The sequence below is a fragment of the Asterias amurensis genome, chromosome 1 (genome assembly GCF_032118995.1).
Source record: "Asterias amurensis chromosome 1, ASM3211899v1".
In the NCBI taxonomy this organism is placed as follows: domain Eukaryota; kingdom Metazoa; phylum Echinodermata; class Asteroidea; order Forcipulatida; family Asteriidae; genus Asterias; species Asterias amurensis.
The window spans coordinates 29,964,776-29,978,139 of record NC_092648.1 but is presented as its reverse complement, the minus strand read 5'-3'; the positions used below and the strand labels follow the sequence as shown (position 1 = coordinate 29,978,139).

General features: G+C 37.1%; 1 protein-coding gene across 3 annotated transcripts in view; it reads left to right on the top strand.

Moving 5' to 3' along the window:
• Nucleotides 1-867: 867 nt before the first annotated feature.
• LOC139936216 (phosphofurin acidic cluster sorting protein 1-like) overlaps nt 868-13,364 on the top strand; it is a 90,098-nt gene continuing 77,601 nt past the window's right edge. For all 3 annotated transcript variants that reach the window (XM_071931002.1, XM_071931008.1, XM_071930994.1), the window contains exon 1: nt 868-1,345. In XM_071931002.1, the coding sequence (XP_071787103.1) occupies nt 1,215-1,345 (131 nt within the window). In that variant the 5' untranslated portion in view covers nt 868-1,214. The remainder of the gene's footprint in view (nt 1,346-13,364) is intronic.

The following is a 13,364-nucleotide window of genomic DNA, read 5'->3' as shown; positions in this document are numbered from 1 at the left end:
TGCAGTTGCAATGCATATCATACTGACGTCACGAGGCAGGCACAAGTGACCCCTCGTATCTGCTCCATCTTATATCACTCGTTGCTCATTGGACCATAACGGTTTCTCAGCTCACTCCATGGTGATTGGACGAATAGTTTATAAGCCAAAAGCCGGGGGATCATCACCAATAAGACGAAGAAAAACAACAAAGTATTGTATTTAAAGGCAGTGGACACTATTGGTAATGACTAAAAATAATTATTAGCATAAACCTTTCTTGGTGGTATAAAACATGTGAGAAACGGCTCCCTCTGAAGTGCCATAGTTTTCGAGAAAGAAGTAATTTTCCACGAATTTGATGTCGAGACCTCAGATTTAGAACTTGAGGTCTCGAAATCATTCATCTAAACGCAAACAACTTCGTGTGACAGGGGTGTGTTTTTCTTTTTCATTATTATCTCGCAAGTTCGAAGACCGATTGAGCTCAGATTTTCACAGGTTTGTTATTTTATGCATATGTTGAGATACACCAACTGTGAAGGCTAGTCTTTGACAATTATCAATAGTGTCCACTGCCTTTATTAAAAGGGATGATGAAACAGTGAGCGTATATTCTCAGACGAGGTAATTACTCTGATAGTACAAAATGTTTAAATCTTGATTGCCCCCATCAATGGTTTGTGTATGCCTAATTTTAAACTCTCTCACAAGCACTATTCTTCCTCATTCATGTCATTTATTTTGAATCTAGCGCCCTCTGTTGGTAAAATTTAGTCTGACCACCGCCTCGGATCCTATCGTTGTTTAATAAGGAAAAATAAGAAGGAAGCTGGTACCGCCCCCAGTCTCCGTTCACAATTACATGAAAAACATAAACAATTTTGGCAGTGTACAGTTATTCGAAGATGTCATGCAGTGCTGGAGTGATTTGAGATATTGTTTATAAATGACAGCCATTAATTGGGCTGTATCCCATTTTGTCTTTGTGATATACACCACAAGCAGCTATTTTTATTTATTTAAGCACAGTGCTCTAGTCGTCTAAATTGGGGGTATTCCACGGTCCACCACAAACAAGTGACGCCGAGCTTTGGAAACCGGAGGTCCCAAGTCAACATGCTGATTCCGTGAGAGCAGGCTCTCCGTGGATTTACCCACCCAGTTCTTTGGCCTCGCTCGGTGCATGCCGTGAACTACTTACTGTCGACCGCGACACTTACTGACGTGCAATCATGGCGGAGAAATCTTCAGGAAGGGCGTACGCTTCTTCAACATCACCGGCATCACCGGGTAACAAACCTGTACCCATGAAGTTGTTTTCTACGTGGGAAGTTGAAAGAACTGCTCCTAACTGTATTGCAAGGTAGGCATAACAAAAAACAACATCACTCTGTCTGGCTCTGCTGTCTTCTGTGTAATAATCTATTCTAATGTTTACAATTAATTATTTATAAACCCTTTTATTTAGATTTTTTTTGACAGGAGTAGTGACAGTGTCATTCATGTCATATGTCAAATGACCTTTTTCATGGACGAATAACAAGCAACGTAATTTGATATGTTTTGGGGAATTTTGAAAATCTTAACAATTTTTTTATAGTTTTCTGTTCTGTCGTCTGTGTTGATTGTCAGTTAGTCTGCGATAACGAAACCTTCGTCCCGATGGCGAAGCCGAAGGTTATCATCTATATTTTGTTGGGATCATCTGCCATCTTTTCTTATTTTGTCACAAATTTGTTCGGTACAACTACAAAATACAATACAAATTAAATGCAAACTAGTTGCGATAATGTAACCCTCCTCCCGACGGCGGCAGGAGGGTTACGTTATCGCAGCTAAGTGCAAACCAACTTAAACAATGCAAAATAGTTTGCTGTAGTAAGACGTAATCTTGTTTTTAAATTGCATGTATGCAGTATGCTACAATTTATACAATGTACTTTCCAATTCTACCCCCATTCTTGTAGTAGTATTTCTCGTTTCGTGAGACGTTAGCAGAACGAACCGCACAGTTCTTATTTTTCTAGGAGAAGGTTGTTGAGTTGAGTGCCTTGATTGACAGGATGACCTTTAAATTTAACATAAAGCGAAACACATCCGATCCTGTGACATGTTTGTGCCGTAGTTTGTTTATTGTCTGTGTGTTTGTTAATATTGTTTAGATGGTCTTCCCATCAAGGGAATTCAACAAAGCTCCCACAATCGGATGTACATTTAAGTAAACGCCAAGCTGTCAAGATCCAATCTGTCAGACCAAGAGCCAATCTGTCTCGCATACAAACATTGGTTTAGTTAATGTTTATGAGACCATAAATTAATAAATTCAACAAATTGTGATACAGCACTATTTTCTAGAAAATTGGCTTAAAATGTGTCCAAATTCAAATACACAACAACCTTGTGATTACAAGTCCTGCAGACCTGACATGGATCAGTATTTGAGGTCATTTAGTCTTCAGGGTATCTCTTAAAATTACTTTATAGTAACTTAATAGTTTGATTTATTGGACCCACCCACACATCCTTTTAAACAGTCAGCTCTCTAGTAAAGTCTTGATTTTTCCCTGTTTTTTGACAGTTGTTTTTGAAATCTTTGCCTCTGTATAAGTTTGGTATTGAGAGTTTCTAAATAAATTTCCAAACCCCCAGATAAAACATTAGGTTATAAATAACAATGTAAGAATATTTCCATACACCATAGTCATTTTTTGTCATGCACTCATTTTCTGGATACAATAACCACTTAAAGACATTTATAACTAGTAGTACCGTAGGTACTGTCATTGCTCCATAGTTCTTTACTGTCAGTAGTCGTCTACTTCAATGCAAGTATAGTATTACTATTTAGTGCACTTGCTGCATTATTGCGTTAGGTTGGTAACTGGCAAATAAATAAACAGTCGAATGAGGAAGTGGACTGTTTATCCACAAGTATGACAACAGTTTTTAAAGCTTAGTCAGTGGTTGTATACTTCCCCTGATGGGCTTCCTTTTGCTTTGTAGATTCTTTCAGGCATTTTAAAATAGTGTTTGTTTTTAAGATGGATCTTCCCGTGCTTGAAGGTAATTCACACCATGACATAGCAATCTAGTACTGGCCAAATGCCAGAACATCTGAAGACCAGCCAACACTCCTTTCCAGGATGTCAGGAGGAGCCCATGAGTGCTTTAAAGTGACAGCTAGCAGGCATGCACACAAGTCTGATGTTAGTTAAATAATAATTTAAAAAAACAATACAGGCCCGGTCCCACTGCAGCGATAACGAGAACGATAATGATAACGACGCAAGAGAACGCATTCTATTGGTTGAATGAGCGTGTGCGTATTCTGCGTGGAGCAATTCAACCAATAGAACGCGTTCTCTTTGCGTCGTGATGGTTATCGTTCTCGTTATCGCTGCAGTGGGACCAGGCCTTAAGACTATTGAGTCAACCCACTCCGTCCTCCATGGCCAGCAGGAACCATTTTTTGGGGAGTAAGCTTGTCATTTCAAGTAGTCCCCAAGCTTTTTTCACAAGTTGATAACTTGGGCTGCTTTTTTTCAATCACTTAACTAATCAACTGGACCACTCGGAGAGAATTCTGACTTGTCCTCGGGTGTTTGAACAAGCATTTGGCCAGCAATACACTATTAGAAAACATAATGAAGGAGTTCTCTATGATAGAACTTCATTGTGATTGGCTGGGTTTGTAGACACTTGGCAAATATTTGCCTTGCAGTGTTGCAGTATTTAACCATGATCATTTGATCTGTAAACTATTATAGTGTACCCCATGTGCCTCTCATACTGCATGTATGCCCTTGAATTGACGTCCTAGAAATGGGTTAAGTATTGTTTCTATTTTTTTTAAATCAAGCAAGCAAACTAAAGCAATAATCAGTAATGTTAACATAATAGTTTGAAACAACATGTTGAGCTGTACACACTTTCATTTAGAAAATGTTTACACACCCGTACTAGAGAATTTTGCCAAGCCTACGTTTAAAAAGAGAATTTTGCCAAGCCTACGTTTAAAAAGAGAATTTTGCCAAGTCTATGTTTAACATACACAATGTAGACCCACACTCATTGTTCTGTGTATACAGTACAGTATGTTGTGATAATATTCAAGGATACGTAAGGCAAGGGTTCAAGGTTGGAAACAGGCCATAGGAATTCTATATTTATTCATTGATAAACTAGATGCTGCACTAAGCCATGAGTTGTTTTTTTGCAGTGTGAAAGGGTTTGTGGTTTGACTGGAAGCCTGTGTCACATGAGAAGGTGTTATGACTGGATCAAACTGGAATAGTGATGAATTTGTTCAGTCCTATAATATTGTTGTTTACTTTCTTTGATGACTTCTTTGTGAATGAACTGCTCCCCTTTTCAGGGGATTATGTGTTTAATGTTAATGTACCTAAGCTTTACCTTTCCTGGTTGTGATTATAAGTGAAAAAACAGCACGATACTTATTTACTTTGCTAGAAAAATTTTCATAGACTAGGCAAAAAAAACACCAAAACCCAAGGCTACGAGTTATTTTCAATCAGATCTAGCAGCCCAAACAAAGAGGCGATATAAATATTTTTTTAAATTTCTATAGGCCTAACTGTTAGTACCCGATAACACTAACTACCTTACAAAATACAACATTTTGGGGGTTTAACCTTTAAAAAAATGTGTTTTAACACTGCATAGGGCCTACTCAGTATACTTTTTCATGACTTCTGGAGAAAACAAATCACAGTCATATTACTCGCATTGAATTTAAACCAATGACCTTTGCAATTCTAGAGTGGTGTCTTACCAACTAGGTCTTGACAACTATACTAGACAGTGTCTCTTTTACCAGATACACTTTTTGTAGTAACTTTTACCAATTATGATACTCGTTAACTATTGAAAGGGCGGTGTGGTTGGCTCAGGTTAGCTCAGTGGTTTCTTCCCTGCCTTTCACCTCTGTTGACCCCAGTTCAATTCCCGGACTGTTGTAGTATGAGTTAGGTTTTTATTTCCAACCTGACTCTGTGTAATTTCCCTAGCTGAGTTTTCCTCCCTCGTCTTAAAACTTAAATTTCTTCATTTTGAGTCTAAGTTAAAAAAGTAGGTACGATGTTTTCATAAGGATGCTTTGTTGGACTGTATTACTCAGATTCGACTCAGCATGAAACTGGAAAGCCCCTGTTAGAGGTAAATTCTACAAAGACTCAACAATAGGCTTTTCTTGAGTACATGTCCTTGTCATGACTCATGGCACACCACAGTCCCCTTTTGTGTAGGTGAACATTGAGTTTGTTTTCTCTAGTTTTTGCTCCAATACCAGCCATTGCTAAATCATTGAGCCTTGTGCAACCCGCATGGTGGGCGAGAGAAAGGCATGTGTTATGGGTCATCAGAAGCAGGGCTTTCCTACTTTATGTATTATTTAAATTTCTGGTAATGCAACCAAGGATGCATCATAATAAGTGTGAACTTAATCTATCTTTTGTTGTTGTTATTTATTTAGGACTAAATAAAAAGTGTTAAATCCCCCAGTTACAGCAATCCTATTGTTGAAATGTAAATTGCTCACATGGTCATGTTTACCCGGCCTTAAATTGTTTTCAAAGCTCGGCCGAAGGTGAGACTTATTACATGACAATGATCCTGCAAGTTCTTAAACAGCCGTAAAGGCCAAGTGACTGCTCGTTTATTTTCTTAAATGATCATACGTTTTCTTGAAAATATTAACCCCTGGAGGAATAATGGGAGACTTTATTTTAGACGGTCCTTTTTCATGGTAGTGGGCGTGCTTATACCTATTCGTGCAGTACTGAGCATGCGCGCACTCGCTCAAAGCCACAAAAGAAGGACTTTTATGTCTGCCTGCTGCCGCCAGCGTCTCAAAAGTCTCCTATTGGCTAGGATAATTTGTCATGATTTTGAAAGGCTCAAAGGTTTGAATGAATCCATCATTATTTTATATATTGAAAAACAATTATATTTCTGGTTTATATTATTTTAAAACAAGTTGACATCTATAGCTGTGTCTAAGGCCAAAGTTGCTCAAAATGTATACAAGATGAAATCAAAATGCATTTAGAATATTAAAATTATATATTTAGTCCTCTCCTAAGAAACATTTTCCAGGGAGTTGACCAACCAGTTGAAATCCTTCACTGTTGTAGTACAGCTGTGCACATTATTCCTAAAAGTGTGCTTTGTACTGTCGGTGCTACTATCCTTCACTGTGTAGCATGCATGCACTCCCCACATAATGTTGTTTTTGTAGGCTGGCATAGTTTATTCATCATTCAATGCTGGATGATTGAATGGTGTACATGATGTATGTAGGTTGATGGAAATGAGTTTAAACTCAATACAAAAACTACTGATGTATTAAGACCTTTGAGGCAAATATACCGCTCGATTGTTTGTTTGAACCGCTCGGTTGTGTAAAATCCTATATAAATGTATTAGAATGAAACAGCCCCAAACCTATGAAAATATTTCATTTAAAAAAAAAGGTTGATAGCGTTTTTGAGATATTGCTGAAAATCTAAAGCGGTTATGTCCAATCAGACAGACTAGAAATGTGAACTGCATGAAACTTTTCTCAGATCTCGAAAACTTTTCTCAAAACCCTCTCTATAAAACCACATGTATTCCTTTAGGTGCTTTAAAGGGAATTTGTTTCTCAAAAAGTCATATCAACAGCTGCAATGTTTCTTCTTACTATTATTAGTAAGTTTTTATGGTAATTAATTTAAGAAATAGTTACCAGAAGGTATGCCAAAATATACGTGCACTCCGAACTGGTCCTCCCTGTGCTGTAAGTGTGTTGTATTTCTAGTTAATGCTGATCCAATCTCCTCCTCCATGGCCAGACCACCTGCTTGACGTAAATTATCATTTTTAAATACAATTGAATAAATTACTCAGTGGTTAAATCGTATTTAATAGCTCGTCTGGACTCTGGCTGGTTCTTCAGGTCAGGTGCAATATAAAGATGTTTTTCGTTCCTAAAATACATTGCTGGCCCAAAATACAATTCAAAAGCTGACATCTGCATATACAATACCTTCTGTAAGAAAACCCCAAAACAAACAAACAATGTCGGTAAAGATACAGACTTCATTTGTGTGTTTATTGTATGTTCTGTTCTTCCCAGTTTTTCTACAAACTGGTCTGGGATTATGTTATACAGATCATTAGCAGACTGACCATGCAACAATAATTTTTTAATTGTTAGGCCACATCTACGCATGCACATACGTACAAGTAATTTGAATGTGCCAATACAATGTAAAATGCAAAAATAGTAGGTTTTCTTACATTTTGACCCTAACAGAGTCTTTCTTGAATGCTACTATGACAACACAACACACATTACAAACAGGGATGAGAGTGCAACGGAAGCAGTCAAAAGGAAATTACAAGCTACAAATTAAATTGATGATTTAATTCTGATTTTCTGTTTTCTTGTTGAGAGCGCATACAGTCTTTCGTGGCTTTACACATGAGCAGGTTTCGTATAGCAGAGGAGCAAAATGCTATGCAAAATGTGTCAGTTGCTATTCAAAAACTAAAATTTGCTATTCAATATTACCATTCATCAGTGTGCACAAATTTGTTTCAGTCAACATATTTAGCTACAAGTAAAGGTATGCAAAAATGCTAGATGAAATCATTCCCTGAAATTGTAGTGGGAGTTCCTTCCTTGCTTTCACCTTTCTGTATACTTACAGGACAGCCAGACACCTAAATGACCTATTGAACGTTTTTCTATTCAAGGTCAGACAAGAACTTGTTTTGTCTCCAGCCTCAAGCACATTTTGTACCACCTTTTGTCTGCCATTGTAAATAAAGGCATACTTCATGGGGCATGGTACCATGGAGGTAGCTGAGTACCCCTACTGTACCACACACTGTGTGGACATTCTACAGTTCACCAGCTGTACTATGTTCTGATGTGTTCATTAAAGCCACCTGGAAGTGGTATTTTGTCAAAATTAAGCTTTTGTCTCTAAAATATGTGTTTAGATGAGAGGAATTAGAATTAACAGTTAACTAAGGTTCTAAACAATTAGGATCCATTTTAGTCAGACCGGACCACTTTGCAAACTGACCCCCATCTTTAGTTGTTTTGCTGCATCCAGCAGCAATACACGTGGTCGACATTGCCAGAAAAATTCAAGAAATAAACCTTTTTTGGAAACGTACAAACTCACGACTAGGACTTTCTTGTACTTGCACGTACGTGTGTTCGATGTTTGAACGAGGCAAAGTCTGCCTCGATTGACGTCACAAAAGGGGTAGGCGGAGTCACCCCAAAACAACAATCCATTCTTTACACATATAAATCGTTACAAACAACTACTCAAAAAATTATTTTATTGTTCATAAACATAAACTCTAATGTTTGAAGAAAACAAAATTCCATTTCAAGGTGACTTTAAACATTGGGAATTTTCTTCCCCCATGGTTTAGGTAACATGTTCTAATAATAGAGTGCATACCTTGTACTAATGTCCCTGACCCTAATTTCAAGGAGCTGCTTTTAAAAGCATGTTACTACCTACATGTAGGCAGTCTACTAAAAGCAAAACTAAGCAGGACACCAGGAAAGGAAACAGAAAATATGGCTTAAAGGCAGTGGACACTATTGGTAAATACTCAAAATAATTATTGGCATAAAACCTTACTTGGTGACTAGTAATGGGGAGAGGTTGATGGTATAAAACATTGTGAGAAATGGCTCCCTCTGAAGTGCCATAGTTTTAGAGGAAGACGTAATATTCCACGAATTTGATTTCGAGACCTCAGATTTAGAATTCGAGGTCTCGAAATCAACCATCTAAACGCACACAACTTCGTGTGACAAGGGTGTTTTTTTTTTCATTATTATCTCGCAACTTCGATGACCAATTGAGCTCAAAATTTCACAGGTTTGTTATTTTATGCTTATGTTGAGATACACCAACTGTGAAGGCTAGTCTTTGACATTTACCAATAGTGTCCACTGCCTTTAAAAGTTTAGCACAAATGAGCAGGATACCAGTCATAGATGGTGATGAGACAAGGTTTTTTTTTTTTTTTTTTTGCTCACTTGTTCTGGTAAGCAAAGTTTGTTGTGTGTACTTTTTGCGCTTTTAAAACACTGCTGTCTGTAATTGGGCCCATTGGTCAATTTCACAAAGAGTTACATTGTAAAACTAGTCTTATCTCAAGTACTCGTCCTAACTTAGGACACTCATCCTAACTTAGGACTAGCCTTAAGTTTTTTCATAAATCGTGAAGAGTCCCAGGACTAGTCCTAAGTTAGGAATATCTTTGTGAAATCAGCGGCTGGCACTGTAAAACATTTATGCATCAGAAAGGTCATTTTCTCAAATTGTCCGTTTCTAAAAGCATCAGAAACAGGAAATGAATAAATGGATGTTACTTTTTTTTGTCATCTGAACTGATAAAGTGGGCCACTGAAATGGCTCAAAGCCCTGGCACTCAGGCAGGCAGGCTCACCCACCTTCATCGGGAAAACAACCAGGAAGAAGTTTGTTGTCATGTAAGTCACAGCACAGCATCGGTCGAATAATGGCCAAAAAAAAAAAAGATTTGTGATTTAATTGCCTGAGAGGGAAAGCTCTTTCGCTGAGCATGATATTTCTACATCAGATCAGAGAAGTAGGTCACCTACTTAAGCTGTTTTCACTGATGGACAATCATGGCATGGACCAGTTCTTCTCTCAGTCTGTTATCGCCATGCTGTTTTGATTTTACTCTATGATTGTACAATTGGAGGCCTCGTACATGTACGTCATATTTTGGCTGTAATCGTGACCCTGTGTGCGTACTTGTTATGATTCCGCACACATACGTCCAAGGTTGTATGGCAGATCCTCCCATATTAAATGAGACGAAATCATTTTGTTGTCACAATTCTGGTAACTATGACTGGATCCTACATAATTACATAATTAGGAGACATACGCCTTTTGGCGACAGTTATTTTTTTAACTTTTATGCTCTCCTGGGCACCCCACTGTTGTTTTTCTTTGTTTTCTTAAATATTTTTAATGTATGTACATGTGCTTGTAAATGTGACTGCCCGAATAAATATTATTATATTATTAATTAAATGAGTCTACTAAATTATTTCATTGTCAGAAATCTTCTTGCCAGCTATGATTCTTTGAGCTTAATTGAAGAAAGGGCGTGACCACTTTCCTGAAAAAAGGGACCAACACGTAAATGTAGACTACAGGATTACAGTGTGTATTATGTAACATTAAAAAGGGGCTCGCAGGAAAATTACAAGTAGACTCTATACTCTTAATATTTTGTAAAATGAAATTTTATTTGACACTCTTTCAGAGCAAAATTATAAATATGACATCAGACATCAAAGGCAAACAGTGTGTACATTTCAAAGCTCAAATGTCAAATTCAATACCTTTTTGATTGAATATAATCAAAATTCAGGAATTAACTGAAAATTCTCTGTACAAAAACATACCTGTAGACCTTCTGTACTTGAAATGTGGTGTCATAAAATGTTTTAGGATTTTGACAAAAAATGCATAAAATGATATCAAATCAAACATTTTATGCATTTTACACCATTTAACATGAGGTAAAACTGGTTAGAGACTTATTACTAGGCCTGGGCGAATTATTCGAATATCCGGTTAATGGCGAATAGGTTTTCCTATCCGTAACCGCGAATGCCTTTTTTTTCTTAACCGGATATCCGCATAGGGCGCGAATAGCTATTTATAAACCGGATAGTTCTGTAATTACAACCGAGTAACCGGATATTCTTTAATATCCGAATATCCGCGGACGTCGGGCGACAACTGATATGAATGATTTGTCTGAATCCTTATGAAACTTCTATTAAGACAGCATAAAACAGCATAAATTAAGTATTAAACTATGCTCACCTCCGTGAAGAGTTTAAACAATGACATTTCTGACGTAATTTGTTCAAAGATTACAAAAGTTTTCCTTCACGTAGAGTGAATCACGATCAAAAGAAAAAGCAAATCGCCATCTTTAAATTAGATCCGGTCATTTTTTTTGAATGAACCGAGTGACACTGTCTAGAACTAATATCAATCCGCCCATAAGATCTCATTCACAAACAAACAGCGCCCTCTAGCGGTGAAAAAACTATTCGAATATCCGGTTAATTTCGGATAGTTGGCCAGCGGTATCCGAATAACAAAATTTCACTATTCGCCCAGCACTACTTATTACCCCCCCCCCCCCCATTTTCATAAGTACTTTGTTTGAAAATAAGTGGATCGTATAACTGAATTTGACCTTGTCAAAGGCAGACTACATGTAGTCAGCCGAATGAGTTAGCTCAACATAGTCCATTGTTCATATTAAATGGGGATGACATTTCATATTAGACGTTTTAACTAGCATTTGGCCAGCGGACTACTGTTGTATGATACGCAACACAAATGCCATAGATAAACATTTAACTTACACGGTTTAAAGAAGATGTAATGATGGTAGAAAATGTCCATTAAAATATTACTTATTGAGGTACTGTAGTGTTGGGAAATGAGTAAAACTGTTTCCCAAAATTAATTTTTGTCTCAATGAGACAAAATTTATTTTAGTATACAACAGATTCCGTTGATTGTGATTTTCCTCTTTTTCTCAAATCTCGATGACTAACGCATCTGAAACTTCTACATGTGAACTTTATGCATCTTCATTCACAGTGAGTAGAGATTCATTTCATGGCCAAAAACTTGGTCTACAAAAGATATCAAAACCCTTTGAGGGAGACAGATGCAGGAAAGATGAGGAACCCTAATGCCTTTGGCCATGTTCTTATATTCTTGTGCACTTCCTTACAAAGAATGTTGTATATTCCTCATTATTTATCAATTCTACATGGAAGGGATCATTTTTTCATCAATGTGCATTGAGCCAAGATGCAGTCAAGTCTTACTAATGGTTTCCAGTTGACTGCCAGCTATTTTCATTAATTACTCGCCTGTTATTTTATTAAAATGAAAGAAGAACTAGCTGGTTGCGTACTGTTTAACCGTTTCCAATTTTACCAACTGAAATAACCCATGGATTTGTGTGGACCATAAAGTGGTTTTAAAGGCTTAGTTAGAAATAGTTTGTTTATTTATTTAGAAATGTATGGTTCTGCACTAGTTGTTTTGGTGGGTAGATCAATTTGTCTATTTTTTTTCTGTTTGCATGTTTGGTTATGCATTATTACATTTTAACCACCAAATTAATTCATACAGTCAGTGAGCAAACTGCTTTTTTTGCTGCTTAAAGTTAAGGCAAATGTTCTTTTGTCCAAAGGTCGTTAACCTACCGGAGAAAGGCAATTAGTAGCTGGTTTTATTGTAAGTGTTTGTAACTTTTTACAAAGTATAATGATTAGTTACTTTTTAAAAGTTCCTGTATTTTTTTGCTTGTCTCGCTCAAAAACTTTCAAAGCTTCGTACGTTCTGTTCAGTTTTAGATTCAAATTTTACTTAAATGTTTTTACTGTTGTTTTCATACAGGTCTCATTTCTAACAAAACATAAAACAAAGAAAAAGCAGATGGATGTGAGATGTGCACAGAATAAACTCCAATTATCTTTTTCATCTTATACTGTACTTTGTATCCAGCCTCAATCCTCATCTTCAGAGAAAAGTCAGCAACAGCTAAAGTAATCCCCCTGGGCAGTTTCAATCACATGGGTTTCTCATCTCTTGACTTTTCCCCGTCTCATTGTCGTCTCAGTAAACAGCTTCCCGTCCATTGAACCGGTCTTGCCTCCCTTCTTAACTCGTATGTTGTCCTCGTGCCCCAGTTACATGTATGAGGAGCAAGACATTTCATGGAAAGCTCTTTATGTGAAGCAATGAAGGATGGTGATGATGTACATGTACATGTACTATGTTCTGTGTTTGTTGGCGTTTTTGAAGACTGCCATGCTATTCTTCCTTTTTTCGCAATCTGAGTTCCGATGTTTTGCTCTCAGAAAGGGTAATTAAATACTATTAGGAACATGTAAGTTTCTTTGGGAAAAATTAAAGGGGCATCAAGGCTAAGTCTTGATTATTATTCCAAAAGGAACATGGCAAGGGCCAGAAAAGGGCAAGGGGGCAATTGCCTGCATTGTGTCTTCATGAATATCAGGTCACAGGGCATTTCTATGCAGCTTCTGCAGCTTAAAGGATTTGGGTACTTTTTCCAAAATGTCCATAGATTTACATTAAACTTACAGGGTTTGAAGATAATGATAGTGGAAAGCTTCCCTTCAAATCTTACTTACTGAGGTGCTGTAGTTTTTGAGAAATGAGTAAAACAATGTCATGAAAATCCGTTTGTAAATGATTAAAATAATTTTCGTCTCAACAGACGAAAATTATTTTCATGACATTGTT